This window comes from Nelumbo nucifera, chromosome 4, assembly GCF_055504915.1.
Source record: "Nelumbo nucifera cultivar China Antique chromosome 4, China Antique-T2T, whole genome shotgun sequence".
NCBI classification, from domain to species: Eukaryota; Viridiplantae; Streptophyta; class Magnoliopsida; order Proteales; family Nelumbonaceae; genus Nelumbo; species Nelumbo nucifera.
This window is the reverse complement of record NC_142652.1, coordinates 93305505-93322990: the sequence shown is the minus strand read 5'-3', so window position 1 is coordinate 93322990 and position 17486 is coordinate 93305505. Positions and strand designations below refer to the sequence as shown.

The following is a 17486-nucleotide window of genomic DNA, read 5'->3' as shown; positions in this document are numbered from 1 at the left end:
CATTTTCCCACTGGAAAACCTTACCTCTTCCAGAAAGTTCTCATGCCATTTCAGTATTTCAGCACCTACTAACAACAACATCATCATTGTTAGCTCCCTAATCTTCAAGGTCATCTTCCCATTGCATCTTAACTCTTCAAACAATAGGTTCTTTGCTTCAATCTTCAAAAATCTCCTCATGGAAGAGAGGAGATTTTAAACCATGGAATTCTAAATTTCACTGGAATAGGAAGTAATGATAGGGTGTTGGTCTTTGATAGGATTTCACTCTTTCTATTTTCTTGTTGTCTCTTAGAATTGGATTTTGTTTGTTTATTTTTAGTAGGATTACTAATGGGTAATTATAGTTGATGTATAAGTTATAATCTATATTTAAGTGCCCTTATGGGTTATATGTGGGTTTAATTCTAAAGAAATTAGACAACTTCTGACCAATTTTGTAAAAAAAATATATAAAGGCCCATATGTTGATTCCATAAATAGTCATTGTAATTGAAATTTAGAAAAACTTGATTTGATGAATGAAAGTTTTTTTCCGGTGAATTCTGGTTGTGGCAAGTTCTCTCTCTCACTTCTGTTTTCTTCCAAGTGATCTCTTTGCTGTCTATTCCAACAACAAGAATTCTTCTCTTCACCTTAGAAAACCCACCACAAGATCTGAAAGTTGTAAGAAACCTACCATCATACAACCTTCAAAATGGTTAAATTACATGTTCAACAACAAGCGCAAGGTTGATTGTGAGCCTATGTACACCTTTAAAACACTGTAAGGCATTTTAATGGTAGAGAACTGGGAGAAAAATAAGCAAGAGACAGTGAATTGGGGATGATAGAGCTTCAAAGTGAGACTGTGAGAGTGGTGGATGTTTCTCTGTTGGTCTTTCTTCACTTTTTGGCCCTTCAGGAGTTCTTGTTTCTCCACCAGGGTTCCATGGGCTGTGGAATGAGCCCATTCCTTCCTTCAAAGTGCAATCTTGAAGAACTTTGCAGTGGACCACTTAACAAATCATGGAAAGCTAATGATGATGTGTGTAGACCATGTAAAATGTTAGAAAAGAATGTAAATCAATCTTCTTAACCAATACAAATGTTCATGGAGATTGTAGGGCTCACCCCTTCAGATGCTTGATGGGCCACCAACTTCCTGAGTGGAGTCAATAATGATTATAGTTGCAAGTCGGATAATATGTGTTATTCAGAATATTGATGGGGCATTTTGCATGGATGGAGCCTTTTGGAAGGTTGTTACTACACGATAAATTTAGCTCTTTAGAATAGGTGGAGGCTCGGGAAAGAAGGGTTTTTGTCTTGGAAAATCCTATCTTAATAAACCATAAGCAGGCATTTGGTTTGCTATAGGTAAGTAACTTATCTACTATATCAACTGACCATCAGTAGAAAAGTGAAAAGGCATGTTTAGTTTCCCATATATAAAATGTCTTTATAAGTAAAGAAACTTACTTTTGCATTATGACTGACATGTGATAGGTTACTTTTTGATAAGCAACCATAAACCTACTAACGAACCAAACAACATATAAGAATGTAATATCATGATATTCCCCTCCTAGTCATATGATTCTATCACAGTAGTTACTAAGACGATCATTGCATTCATGCTGATGTCAGCTTCTCTATTATAACTAAAATATGAAGACCCATTTTCAACAATGTCCTCAAATGAATTAATTGATAGATAAAATAAGTTAATGAAGTTTACTCAATAATTCCTTATTTTTCTTATAGCCAATGAATGTTAATTAAAATTTGTTAGGTAAAAGACTAAAAGTCAAACATTAAAAGTAAGCCAAGTGTGTAAAGATCTTCAGTTAATTACAAACAGCATGGTACACCATCAAACAAGGCAAATTCCATGCCTGAACAAGCTTAGTGCAAGGGGTACCTAGAGCTGATGGGCAAGGCAAATTCCATGCCTGAACAAGCTTAGGTGCCACTTTTGAAAAGAAAAGAAAAGAATCAAACTAGAAAACATTGTATACTGTGTTCCGAAAGCAAGAAGTGCAAGCAAAGTGCAAGGGGTACCTAGAGCTGATACAGTAATACACAAGGCACAAGGCAAAGCTATGCCTGAACAAGCTGAGGTACCACTTTTGGAAAAGAAAACAAAAGAAAAACTTAATATATGCAAATCCAAATTCTACAACAAATAAAATACTTTAAAAAGCCTTGTTAGTTCAATAGAGTAGAATGTCACATCATCAACACATAGGTTGTAGCCTTGTAAACTTCATATTCAACATCAATTTCAGGGTTAAATTCATAAAAAACAAAGCAACAAGTTACGAGAGGTGAACCTAGGTTCAGGCAACACACTAAAGTCTCACCACTGAGGCTAAGGGTGCCTGTCAAAACACTGGTTATATTACCAAAAAGTAAAATAAAACCAGCAGAGAATCCTTAAAATCCTCATAATATTTAGCTGATTTATCGCCCTTCTTGTGGATAATCAAGACTATGGCAGGGAGAAGAAAAAGAGAAAAGGCTAACAGAACACATACCAAGAAATTTTCAAAAACATGCAGTTCTATAGATTGCCACATAAATTAAAGGTTACATACAAAATGTCAAAGCCTGGTTTGCTCACCATATTAAAAAAAAAAATAAAAAAAGTTTTTGACAAATGTTGACATGAAAAAAGAATATATAGAATGATATTAACAAGATGGGCATACAAAAGCAGAATTGATATCTTCCCCAAGAGTGTTAGATATTGTGGCAATGGCAAAAACATTTTTCTCACTTCCCGTAAACAAAACAGGGAAGAGAACCATGATATAATAGCATATCAACATGAGCAATTAGAATTAATCCTTCAGTTAAAGTCACAACAACCAAAGACGTTTAACAAGAAACCACGTACATATGAATAAATACACAAAAAGATCTCCGTGTAGGTCAAAGCTCAATCCCAAGGCGAAGATATAGTCTTCCACTTTGAAAAAGGGCATCACTAATAAAAACGAATAAAATCAATAAATTTGCCATCAAGCTGATCTTGGTCGAGCTAAACTCGAGTATGGTTCACTAATGGAGATCAAAAGAAAAAATCCCACCTTGCAACCACGGTCGAGAGAGGTTCTTTCGCTTCCGCACAAAAAAAAAAAGGAAAGGAAATCAAAACTACGGCCAAGCACTACCCAATAGAACACGAAACAAGATAAATAACAAAAAAAAAAACGATCCCAACCTTGCTTGTCACTTAACCATAAACGATAGTTATGAAGAAACAAAAGAGACTAACTAAAGAACAATTTTTCACGAAAATCGCAGAAATAAAAACAAGAAACAAGGAATGAAAAAGTAAAAGGCGCAACAGAAAGGTTTTGCGATAAACCTTGGGAGAGCAGCCTGTGAACGGTATCGTTAGGGTCCATGTTACATTCTTTGAGCATAGCGTAGATCTCATGTTCAGGGTAGTTTACAATCTCCTTTAAGCTCTGAACCATCTTCCTCGACGCTGCCGGGATCGATGGAACCCCATTATTGCCCTTCCCATTAGTGTTAGTACTCGCTCCGCTGCTCATACTCTCTCCCTCGCTGTCTCCCCTGAAACTTCGCGACTCTCGCAATTCAGATCGAGAGGAACACACTGGGTGTCTCGCCTCGCCGCTCGTTCAGTTCTGCAGAATACTTCGCTGTTACGAGAAGATATCTCATCTAAGCTCCCCTTCCACACGAAAACCCTCTCTTCCCCCTCTCTCTTCCCCCTCTCTCTCTCTCTCCCCCTCTAAATCTCTCTATATATGTATTCTCTTTGTTTTTCTCTCTTCCCTTTGTGCAGTTCTTTACTATCGGTTTTCGCCTTTCGGGAGAGCCGAATAGTGGATGAGGGACCGTTTAATATAGGCTGAAGTAGCTTAATTGCTTAAATGATTTAGGGGTGATCATTTCCAGCCCTGCCCCGTCCATTAGGGCTGTTCGTAGCAAGACTCAAACCGACTTAGATATATATTATATATATAATATATTTCAGTATTATATATATATCTGATATATTTCAGTTTTACTATATATATATATTTCAGTTTTAATATATATTTTAGATATATATTTGTGGAAATATATATATTTCAGCTTTATTTCAGAAATATACATATTATATATAAAATTTCTTATATATAAAATATCAGTTTTAATCCATCAAATTATTTATAATTTTCAGGCATCCAGCCTTTGCTTTCTTAGACTTGAATCATTTACCATTCACACCGAGATAATCATTCACAAAACCGACCAGGTCGGTTTTACTTAGTACTGGATCAGTTTCGGTTTCATTTCTAGGTAAACCAACCAGGTCAGGTCAGTTGGAAAAATGCCAGTAAACCGACCCAACCTGATCCATGAACAATCCTACCGTCCATCGGTTCATGCTCCCAGCCCAGAATATATTGATAAATAATGTATTATACAATTATACGATATAATTCATTGTATTATATAAATTATAACATATATTTATATTTTATATAACATATTGTAAAATTATAATATAAAAGTCCATATAAATTTAATATATATATATATATTAAATATATTACATTAGCCCAAAACCTGGACCCAACCATAGCTTATATTTCAGGCCCGGGATTGGTAACGGGCTAGGCAAGCTTAAGATAAAATCCTTATCAAAGCCTTATAATAGGTATAAAGCCCAACAGGCCTATGCCCAACCATTGTGTGTGTATTTAGTACCATTGTTGCTTCATTGTGTGTGTGTGTTTGGTATCATTGTTGCTTTTACTTAAAATGTTTGGGGTTGGCCAAGACAATTTTATGAGACAAGTTGTAGAACTAGATTACATGATCCCAATGATCAAGCTTTAAAGATACAAGGCAGTGGTGATTGGAGATTAGATGAGATGAGAGAAGAGAGAGAGAGAGAAATGGTTATAATGTTACCGAAAATGGCATTGAGGATATAGTTGGGGAGCCTTGGTGAAGGTTGGGCTCAATCTAGCTAGCCTTGGTAGATCCACGAAGAACAAAGTGACAAAAGGGAAAGGCAATTGGAGTTGAGGCTGGGAAGAAGGCCACCAAGGCCAAAGTTGAGTCACAGGAGAAGAAGGTCATCCCATGTAAGAGGGCCGGCCCTAGGCCCTAGGAGAGGATCAAGGAACTAAGATTTGCTTACCGAAGGAAGGGATTGTTTGTGACCACACCACAACACACCCCCTGAGTCCCTGACACAGCATACTCGTTACTCCTTCCTCAATATCGATTGAGGGCCTGGCCTCTCCAACCCAAGTCACGATAAAGTAGCCTACCTCTCTCCAAACGGTTGTAGTACCACCTCTAAGGGTCGGTGAGAGAAGTGGACAACATCAAGAACAAGAGCATCACTTGGGAGTTGGCCAAATGGTTATGTCCTTCATGTGATAGAAAGTCCCTCACTATCAAGGCAACCAATTTCTTGATAAACATGGTTTTGGAGAATGATGTTGAGGAGGTAAGAATGATTATGCCTTATATTTTTACTTTTATTCCGTGATGATCGAATGACTAACACATCTTCAATGTAGGTCCTCCTAGCGATCGTCAGGCTTTAGTATGGTTATGTTGGTCGCCACAGTTAGTCATCAGGGTCGATTAGTCGATCTTTGTTAGTATGACAACCTCGGTGCCAAATGTGAGGTCAAAGGGTGTTTCTCCAATAGATAAGCCTTTGGTTCGATTCAATATAGTCTTCAAGATATGTAGTATGGTTATGTTGGTCACCACAATTTAATTGTTCATTTGTGGGTAGCCATCTAATGTGAATCGTTTCTCAATTCCAAAGCTATAATAGAAGTCCATGAATTTTGAGTCATTGAATTGGTAGTTATTATTTGTGATCAATATATGAGGTAGGACAAAGTGACAAATAATGCTCTTTTATAAGAAATTCTAATATTTTTGGTAATGACATGCATTAAAGGCTCAACTTTGACCCACTTCATGAAATAATTAATGGCCACTATCAAGATTTTCTTTAACCCATTGTTAGGGGAACAATCATAGTATGTCCATTCCCAACTGTGTAAAAGGCCATGAATTATTGATAGAAGTGAAAAAGGTTGTAGGCTAATGTGGTACATTGGCATGTCTTTAGCATCGGTTGCATTTTTGAATGAATTGAACTACATCCTCTTTCATTGTATGCTATAAACAATCATGCCTTAGAGCCTTATGGGCAAGGGCCTTGCCCCCCTCCCCCCTAAACGATTGCCATAGAGACCTTCATATATCCACTTGATGATGCAATCTCCTTCTAACTTAGGTACTTCAAGTATGACAATGTGAATGACCTTTTCCATATCTTATATTTATCAATGCATATTGAGCCAACTGTTGTATAGTCTTTTAAGCTTTAACATTGTTTTTAGATAGGTTGCCATGGGTAGGTACTCAAAGACATGATCCATCCATCTCAGTTCAAACTAATTTGGGTAAATAACTTTTCCTGGTACTTTGATGTTGGAATGAGGCAGTTCTTCTACAAACACTAACATGCCAAGATCTGATCATATTACTATTATCATTTTTAGTAGCTATTTTCTTCACTAGCAGGGAAGAATAATTTACTAACGGGATAAAAAAAAAAGGGTTAAGACGTACATACCTTCATAGTTTACACCATACAAAGAAAGAGTAGCAACGTACCCCTTGATCCACCCTTCAGAAACTAAAATAATAAAAAAAGTAAAGGGTTTGAGCATTACCTAAGACTTCAAGATGCTTTGTCACATTCATTTTTGGTCATCATATTACCCTTTTTTTTTTACTTTTGTTAGTTTTAGTTCAAATATGTTATCATGTTAAACCCGCTGCCTTAGGTGTATCTAAGTCGATGCTTGGTCGCTAGCTCTAAATTTCTTGCAATGATGTATTAAAAACTCTATCAATAACAATGGATTGAGTTCTTATTAAGAGTTTATGAACAAAGAAAATTTTAGTTCCAAGTCCATAAGTAATAAAGCTAAGTATAAAATTTATTTGAATTATCATTCAAGTGAATTTGCATTGATTGATGGAGACTAGGTTATAAATGTTTAGAGAGAGAGGGGGGAGGGGAGGCTGTCAACTAGTCTTTGGTTGGAATGTATGCTTAGATTTTGGAATGCAGAGTTTCCTAGCAATGAAACCTTAGCACAATCGATGACTTTAACTAGTAGATTGGTGGAATTGTGGAACTATTCAAAATAAAACACAAGTTTAGGAAACCTTGTCGAAGAGGTTTCGAAAGGGGAAAAGAAAAATAAGATGGGCGTGAAAGAAGGGTTTTAGGAGGAAAGTAGAAAATTATGGCAATCTCTCTTTTTTCTATGAGCTAGGCCTAAACCAAAAAATCTGTGCATAGGCCTAGGATTTATGGACTTGGCCGAGCTGAGTTTTTAGGTCAAGCAGCCCTAGTAGGGATGATCATGAGTGGGGTTTAGTAAGGTCTCAATGATGTTTATGGCTTCCTTAGCCTAACATGGGTGCAGGTTTGGCATTCGCGCTTAGTCGTATTAGAAAGCCCTTAATTAATTATTTATTTATTTAATGAAAAATTAATAAATAAAGATTTAATTATTAGTTAATAATTAATATAAAATAGAAAACATCATTACTTAATTAATTATTAATAAAAATCAGTTAAAATAATATTTAATTAATTAATAGTATTTAGTGGGGCTAATCTACCCCTACTAGGGGTTTTTGGATTGGGCAACCCTAGTAGGGATGATCATGAGTCGAGTTTTAACAAGGTATCTATGATGTTTATGGCTGCCCAGGCCCAACCTGGGTGCAAGCCGAGCATTCATGCTTAGTTGTGTATTAAAAAGCCCTTAATTAATTAATTAATTAATAATAAGTATTTAAAAGTTTATGCTAGGGCCCAACCCTGTATGGGTTCCAAGCCTAAAACATAGGCTGGGGCCTGGCCCTACACATGCTTGGGCCTAATTAAGTCTTTTAAAATATTACATATATAACATTTTATATTAAATATGGTATATAATATGCATGTAATTAATTAAATAAATTTTACACATTATGTAATATAAAATATTATAACTATCATATTATAATATATATGTATAATAGTATCACATAAGATAACATATATACTTATGTATACTTTGTGTACAAACTATACATATATTTAAATATATGCAGGGTTGGGTTAGGCTTGAAATATTAGGCACCTGGCTGACCTTGAAATTTGTGGGCTTGATGTGGACTTAGGCCCAAGTGGGCCTAAACATAAACCCCATTCTCAAGTTTGGAATTTCTTAGGTGGGATAAGCTGAAATGATCACCCTTGTGCAATTTCATTCTTCTATAATTTATAGCCACATTATAGTTAAAATACGTAGCTATAGTTATAAATAGCATTTAGCCACGAACAATAAGCTTGTAGTTAATTGTTAATTTTATTCATATACAACAATCCGTGGCTATACATAGATTTAAGCCATAAACAATATGACCGTAGCTAAAGGTCAATTTTTAACTTTAAATGTTTTATGTATGTGGCACTATCCCTTGTTTTAACTACAACTTTTGTGTACATAGCTACATTGTAGTAGATACAGACCCATTTTCTTGTAGTGGTGTATTGTGAAAGCCTATAAATAATAAATAAATAAATAAATAAAACTACTGCAAAAAATTCAAAATTGTTGATGTTGTGTGCATGGTGCATATACCTCTAAATTATTGCACAAATTAAATCTAAAATGATTTATTATTTTAAGCTTCTAAGCTTTTCTAGTTTTTTATTTCAACATACTCCATTGATTCAATTTCCAACATTTATAGCTCATTTTATAGTGACAAAGTTCATGAATTTATCCTTTAAATATAGACTCCCTACGACCAGTTATAAAATAAAATTGAATTTTACCCCAAATTATTACAAAATGACTGTTTTCTAGCCACCCAAATTTGACTATCAAATAACTATTTCAATAATACTTAGATTTGTAATGATCGAGTACCCAATTTCTCAAACTCATAACTTTCAATTCAGTTATTTGAGAGTATAACTTACCGTTACGAAGGTATCGTGATACACCATCAATTAGACACAAATTTCAAGCCTTTATATCACTGTATGTCTCCTTTCTAGTGGTCTAAAATTGGCTAATCATTGTTATTTCCGATTTTTCTAAGTTAAGTATATTCAGAATGCCAACTTCCAAAGATCACAACTTTTCACCCCAAAACCCAAATGAGAGTTCTACATATTGTTTTAAAGAGCTCTCCAATAACTATGGTTTGGAATCAAAATTTGGCCAAAGATGTCACTAAAGAGCTGGTTTTTGGTGGCCTAAGGTTAAGTTAACATAATTCACAATTTATAAATCCAAATGCTATAAGATGTGATTCTAATGGTATGGGGTTCTGATTATAATCATTTTCCTTCTGAAAAGTATCCGGAAAAATGATGTTTAACAAAAAATCCTAATTCTTGATTTAAAACTAGTCCTAACATACAATAGAAAGCAAAATCTGATGATTTAAAGAAGAAATAAATTACTTAGATTGATTGCATTATATATTTCAATCAAAATCAATCTCAATTTGAGTTGTCGAGAGATGACTCCCTGCTTTGTTTTATAGAAAAAGAGAAAAAGACTCTTATGTTGAAAGAAGAAAGAAAAAAAGGACTCTATATGTTGAAGGCTAAAGGTTTAGTTTTTATGTTTTTTTTTCGTGTGTTTTTGCTAAGAGTTCCCTCCAAGTTGGAAAATTATAGGGTAGACCCCCAAACCCAAACCCAATTTAATAAATGATATATATAAGCCTTGTAGTTCATTAAATGGATGAGGCTAAACCATTTCCTAGTTATCAAAACTTTATTTTTAAAAATAATTTAAATATAATAATTAAAAAATAATAGTTAAAAATAATTTTATTATTTTGGGACCAAAAGCAAATGGCATACAACTTTATTATTTATAGGAAGCTGAAATAGATGGAGAGAAAAGTTAAAGTCCACATATACACTTCCTTTAAAACCCCAAGAAAATTTGAATTTGAAAAACAAAAAAAAAAGAAATCAATTGGGTTATTGGGTATGATGGAGCACACACTATCCAAAAAATAATGCTTATATATATATATATGCAAGTACTTGTTTTGTACGTGGCAATTCTAGATGATGATAATTATAGTAATAATATATCAAAATTTTATACAAGCTTTATTTATTATTTATTTATTTTTGTTTTTTATTATTATTAATTAGAAGTAGATTGCTCCAAATTTGATTACATAAGCACATTATCCAAATATGTTATAATCATATTGAATTATGAAGTTTCAAGTATCAGGCTATTTTCCTTGGCTAGACTCTTCTTTTTGTAGTGTTTTATCTTTTTGTTGTATCTTTTCTCTTTTATTCATTTATAAAAAAAAATGTAAGATTCAAATAAAGGGAATTGAATGAGGTGAAAAGTAGTAGTTTAATTTACAATTTAAACCCTACAATTAAATAGGGACTAAATTAAAAAATGAGTAATGTAATCAATGTTTTAAAAAACGGACCAGACTGAACGGTTGAACTGTTTGGCTTAAAAACCGATTAGGCCACTGGTTCTGATGAAGGGTGATTTGGCATGACCTAGCAAAAAGGGGACACGTGGGCGCGATTTGATCAAGGGATGAAAACTCAGCCCGGCAAACCTAGTTCGCGACATTTGGAGTTCGGGTATTCAGTCACCTCGGCCTAAAACCCACCTCGATGTAGAGGCACCTCGACACCCAATCCAATTCAAGACTAAAGAATCGAAGTTCCAACTCAGAGCTAATGACCCGAATCGCTACGTAACCGACTCCAAAGGCCTCTCCAACAGACCCCAAATTTCTCGAGATCATGATGATCCAACAAATCCCGAATTTCCCGGGATCACGATGAGAACTCATCCCAGCACTGCTAGAGTCGGAGGTAGAACGATAAGCCTTGTCAACATACTGCTCTCCTTAAAAAATGGAACAAACCTTATCTACACAACCCGGAGATCTTTCGTAGGGCCTACGACTGCTTTAGTATATAAAGACATGAAACCTCAAGGAAAATGTACGAGTGATTACTCAACTCACTGGCACTCAATCTTTCAAGTATTCAGATCGCATTCATAGCATAAGTATTGACTTAAGCATCGGAGTGACCTCGTCGGGTTAGCTACCCCAGGTTCTCAGATCCACTGTTTTGCAGATTGATCCAGTTTGTCGCCCAATTGGAGTTCGGATCGCCATCCAGCTAGGAATAGCCAGATCGTGCACCACCAAGTTCCATTTGGCCCTGAACCACAATTTTACAAAAAACCATTGAAATGGTCAAAGAATTGCTGACTTTGATAGTTTAACCATTAAAATGTTTGAACCAGCTAATGGTTCTCAAGTTGCTTTCAAACTAATTCCAAATTTTTATTTATTTTAAAATAGAAACTATAAAATAAATAAATTGAAAAAAATAAAACTTTCATATGTTATAATCTTGTTCGATTATTCCCAATGACCAAAATTAGTTAGGGTTTTTTGTTTTTTTTTTTTAATTTTTTTTTTGAGTTTTTTCATTTCTACAACTCTTTTTAAGTTATAATAGCAAAAAACATTGCAACTCAAATAAAGAAATCGAAAAATCGATGCAAAAAATGAAAAAAATAAACATTGATCTTATATTAAAAGTTGAGATGCATCAATTAAACAAGCCATTTGAGACTTGAGAGAGATTTAGAAATAAAAGAGATATAAAAATATGGCAAATGATGATGTAGTGGCAGTGATGATTTTTTTTTTGAAAGGTTCTAATTATATTAAAAAGAACAAACATTAACATAGTCTTCTACCCTTGGTATCCCGTCTTGATAATCATTACAAGCAAAAGAGGATAAACGGTGTGCTTTATCTAGCTGGGATACCTTATGGGAAGGGCTATTAAACTTTCGATACACAAAAGAGTAGTTCACATTTCTAAATTTTAAAGATAAAGACCTAGTCCTAGACAAAAGCCAAAGGCAGGACCAGGGAAGATCTGTGATGAAGAGCCTGCACAACCTGTTCAGCATTAGTGTATATACAAACTTCTTGACGATTCCAGCTTGAAAGTTCTAGTAACACTTGCATGATAGCATAAAGCTCAGCTTGAACAACTGAGGATACTTGATTAGTTCTGCCACCCATAATTTTTAAACATGAAAGACTAGATAGAATAATGAAACCATAACTGTATAAAGTGTCTGAGATTTTTCCTGCATCAGAGAATACAATGAGGTATGTTGTATAACTGATGGTGATAGGGAATTTGCCCATAAAGTCCCTTATTGTTGAGGAAACAAAGTTATCTAGATGAGAATTAGGGGGTATGATTGAGTGATTAATTTGATGAAGAAGATTAATAGGTTGAATCACCCTATTCCTAAAGCATATTTCATTCCTGGCATACCAAGTATAATAAAAAGGTAGTAGCAATCCAACTTCGCATGTTTATAAACAAAGAAATCTCTGCTACTTGGGTATAGAGGTTTTGAATACTAGAAGCCCATGAACCTTGAAGTATATTTTGAAAGTTTATGTTCCAAGGATTACCAAATAAAACAACTTGAGTATAAGGACAGTTTAAGAACAAATGAACTGTAGTTTCTACTTCCAACTCACAAAGAACACAAATTTTTTTATTATTTTCCAAACAGATAATCTCTTTCACAAGAACAAAATAATTCAGAATTCTCCATAAAAAAATGTTGGAATTGAGGGGAAATATTAACTTCCAAAGATTTCTGACATAGAAACTAAGATTTGGAGAGATATGTGAATTTGAAGTATTCGGTTTGGTTATATATTCTCTTTTTGTAGTAAACTTACCAGAAATATGAGGAAGGCAAATCCATGAAGTAAAATTGATGCTCAGAAAGATGGGGGTTTTCAAAATTTGAGTAGTTTCATTCGGGGAAAATAGAGCATTTATAAGTTCAAAATTCCAATGGCCATTTTGGATTAGCTGGGAAATATTCACATGTCTAAGATGAGGAGATATGGGAAACGGTACCCAAGAGAATTGGTTTCTTTTGAATTCGAGGTCTTTGTTTTATTGGGAATGAGGAATTCTCATTTACTAAAGCTCCACATTCAGAAGCTAGATCAGTAAGCATAGGTCCTATGGCCTTCCAAAAGATAGACCTTGTAGAGGTAACATAATAAGGAAAAAGATTATGAGCTTTGAGGTATTTTGATTCCCAAATTTGTGCCCATAGCTTATTTTGTTCATTAATGAATTTCCATGCCACTTTTTTAAGGAGACCTTGATTGAACAGGTTTAGATTCTTGAATCCCAAGCCTCCTAAAGCTTTAGGTAGGATTAGAGTGCTCCAAGTACACCATCGGTAAGGATGGGTCCTTGAATTAGAAACTCCCCACCAAAATTTTATAATTAAATTCTCCATTAGGCCAATAGTTTTTCCGAGAAACTTGATTAGGGACATATCATGAATAGGAATTGCTTGGAGAATAGATTGAATTAACACTTTTTTCCCCACTTGACTGATGGCTGTAGTTCTCCAGTTATTCAGTTTTTCTTTTAGATTATCTAAGATAAAATTTAACCGAGCATGTTTATTCCTAGACCAAAAGAGGGGCAAATCGAGATGTTTAGAATTCTTTGACAAGGGTCCCATTTTTAATTGTCTCCTAATTAACCTTTGGAGTCTCGGATGGATATTTTTACTACAAAAGACCCCCAATTTATCCATGTTAATCATTTGACCAGAAATATTCTGAAAAGAATTTAAAATCTGGAGGAGATTATCTAATTCTTCCCTATGTGCTCTTATGAAAATCATAACATCATCTGCAAAGAACAGGTGGGAGATTTTGGGAGAGGATGAGGAGATAGGTATGCCTTGAAATTTTCTCTCATACTCAACCTAATAGAGGAGTCTAAAAAGGCCCTCCATGGCTAGGATAAAGAGGTAAGGAGATAGAGGATCTCCTTGTCTTAAACCCCTAGAAGGGTAGAAATGTCCATCGGAAGTACCATTGATAAGGAGAGAGAAGGAGACAGTGGAAATGCATTCATTGATTAGATAACATAAGTCATCTGAGAACCCAAGAAGGGAACAGATTTGTAGAAGGAATTTCCACTCTAGCCTATCATATGCTTTAGACAGGTTGAGTTTCAGTCCAATGTATCCTGTACCTCACTTTTTATGTTTTTCCATTTCTTGAGTAATTATTGAGTTCTCAAACATTTGTCTTCCTAGGACAAAAGCCATATGATTGGGTGAAATGCATTTGTCTAAAATAGTACGAAGGCAACTAGCTATTACTTTTGCTATAATTTTATAAATGACATTACAAAGGCTGATTGGTCGAGTCCTGAACCTTTGTACAATCAACTTTTTTGGGTATAAGACAAATAAAAGTGTAGTTCACCCGTTTTAGGAGTTTTTTGTTTTGGAAAAACTCTTGGACCACTAAAACTAAGTCAGGGCCCATCAAATCCAAAAAATCTTTGTATACTATTGTTGGCAATGCCATCTAGACCTGGGGACTTCAGACTTCCAATACTGAAAAGGGTTGATTTGACTTCTTCACTTGTGGAAAAAGATATAAGCATGGTATTTTCATCCTCTATTATGATTGGACTGATTACATGGGATAAATTTCCTAAATCTGGAGGATCTTGAGTTGAATAAGATTCGAGAAATAATCTAAAAAAATCTGGGAAATTTCTTCATGCTCATTCTTCTAGTTATTTTGTTCATCCTTCACTCATTCAATAAAGTTTCTTTTTCTTCTAAATAAGGTACTCTTATGGAAGAAGCTTGTGTTTCTATCTCCTAGTTTGCTTGGTCATATTCTTTATACAGGTTGTTTAGATCAGTAGGAACTCTTTGTTGTTCAGCCTGTAAGATCTGAGCATCCACATCCTTTATTTTAACTCTGGGCTCTATAAAAGATGATTTCCTCCAACTAATAAGGATGCACTTTAGAGAGTCCAGTTTTTTTGTTACTTTATAAGCTGTATAACCTGTGACAGAAAGATTCCACCCATCTTCTATTATTTGCTTACAGGTACTATCAGCTAACCACATTTCAAAAAAGCGAAAAGGTTTTGGGAGGCAAATTAAAGAGGGAGATATATTTAAAATGAGGGGATGATGGTCCGACCCCCATTTGGTTCTTAGAGAAAGAGTTGCATTAGGAAAATAAGATAGCTAATTAGGAGAGACTACTGCCCTATCAAGAGTTCTTTGTATATGTCCAGCCCTTCTTTTATTATTCCAAGTAATTCCACCTCTCTGAATGTTCATTTCTAATAAGTTCTGATCTAGAATAAAATTCCTATATTGTCTAGAGGAGAAACTGAAAGCATTAGTAGAGATTGAAGGCTTAATGGAATCCACTGAGGCTGTTTCATTAAAATCACCAATTAATAAGGTAAAGAAACCCCCTATAACTATAAATTAAGATCTAGCCAAAATTTATTTCTCTAATGTGTACCTTGTGGACGACAACAAAACAATAACCTCAAAACCCTTTTTCCAAAGGACAGTTACGCCGCCTGCTCTTCCTTCAGGATTAACACTGACACAGTTAGGATATCGAAGAGTATTGGCTAAAAAATTAATTTTGTCATCTAGGATTTTTGTCTTGCATAGGATTATGATATCAGGATTGATGGGGTAAACAAAATCCCTGAGTCCTGAACTGCCTTATGAAGCCCAACCCCACGATAGTTCCAACTGAAGATAATCATTGTTGGGGGTGGGGCTGATAAGGGCCAATCACCTCCATCCACAGAATGTAATAATAATAGTAAAAAAAATATAGTAGACACTTACAGAATTCTGATCCTTCGAGTCTTGATTAGGATCACTACTTTCCACTAGATCAATAGTGAGAGTACGCTTAGGTTGAGTAGTATTACTGGGAGAATCAGGCCTATCATAAGTAGGAAGGTCTAGGGATGTCTGATCAATTTGCAGATTTGACATTAAATCCAACTGAGGTCGAAGATGGGCCTGGAGTATCTTCGAAGAGGCGGTTCACCAACTCTTGAGAACAAAACAACGGACGTTCCACTGAGAGAGTAACTTTTGCTCTAATATAATTCTGAACATCTGAAACGGATTGACTTGGGCCTAAACGCTCAAACAGACGACGACCTACATGAATGGAAAGGGTCTCAAAAGGGAGATCATGAAATGACCTCGATGGAACGGAGCCATAAGAAGACTGCTTGAATCCAGATTCCATAAGTCGTAGAGGCCTTGGACTACCTCGTCAAACTGATCCATAAGACGAAGGAACAGTCGACAGATGAGAGAGAGCTGCCAGTTTTCTACTACATCAGGGGGGAGGGGGGATCAGAGGATGGATATTTACTATGTCAATACCATTGCTACCTTGACCTTGAAGCATCTGCTGGAATGCTTCATTCAGGGCATCAACGTTATCCATGGATTGAAAGAAGAAGGGAGTGCTAAAGGTACTGAGAGAAGATTGAAGAAGGGTTAAAAGTAGAGCAGGCACTAAGTCTGGAAGATAGGAAGGGCGGAGATCAGAAGAGAAGGAGAAACAAGGTCAGTAAAAAGGGATTTAAAGGATGTCGTCAGAAGAAGAGAAGTTGAGGTGACAACCAAAGCCTCCCATCCAGAGCTAAAATCAATGACTAGATAACCAAAATATAACAATTTGGTTGAGATCTAACAAGAAATCAGAAGAAAAGATTGTACCAAGGAAATTTACAAACCAAGTTTGTTGCTTAAAAACATAAAGCTCAACAACCGAACAAGTGTCATAAATTCGCAGTAAATGTTCGACAAATCATCAAAGAAAGTAGAAGGTAGGAATACTTCTTGTATTTCAGGCATCAGGCATGCAAGCGAAAGACGTGAAACGCGTTCATCACCGGTGGAGTCATCAACAGATTGAGTTGTATCTGCAACTAGGTTTTCAAAACCTTATTTAATAGAACCTGACGATTACATCACGACTTCTCGTACCAATAATCCTTGCTTGAACAGCTTGAGTTCACCATGATCTTTGCTCTCTCTCTGCTTTGGTGCTGTCTGGAAAGGTCACCCTATATCACCATTGAAGCTCACAGTGCTTTTGCTGCATATTTCATAGATTACTTGCTCCATCCACATGACCAAAGAGAGGAAGTTACAGTCTACGGCAGCGGCAAAGCCAAGGGTATAGACTTCCTACAGACCATGTAACGTAGAGAGGTAAGTTAATGGCACTGATGAGAAAACGGTCGATGCATTATGTTTCTTCAATCCTCAAATGGACTATGACACCCATGTCAATATCTTCTTCGGAGGTGATGATGGCATAAGAAGTCAGGTGATCATTTCCACCGGTTATGAATTATAGGGTAGTTTAATGATAAAAGGCAAACTAAAAGATAGGTTTTAATAAATATGTTAAATTATAAGGACTGTATAAGCAAATAACTGTTTTTCTTTTTGATAGAACAAAACTTGATC

The 17486-nt window shown here is 35.3% G+C and overlaps 1 protein-coding gene across 1 annotated transcript in view; it reads right to left on the bottom strand.

Annotated features, from left to right (window-relative positions):
• LOC104610735 (uncharacterized) overlaps positions 1 to 3828 on the bottom strand; it is a 32232-nt gene extending 28404 nt beyond the window's left edge. The window contains exon 1 of the mRNA XM_010277499.3: positions 3356 to 3828. Within this exon, the coding sequence (XP_010275801.1) occupies positions 3356 to 3545 (190 nt within the window). The 5' untranslated portion in view covers positions 3546 to 3828. The remainder of the gene's footprint in view (positions 1 to 3355) is intronic.
• Positions 3829 to 17486: the final 13658 nt, after the last annotated feature.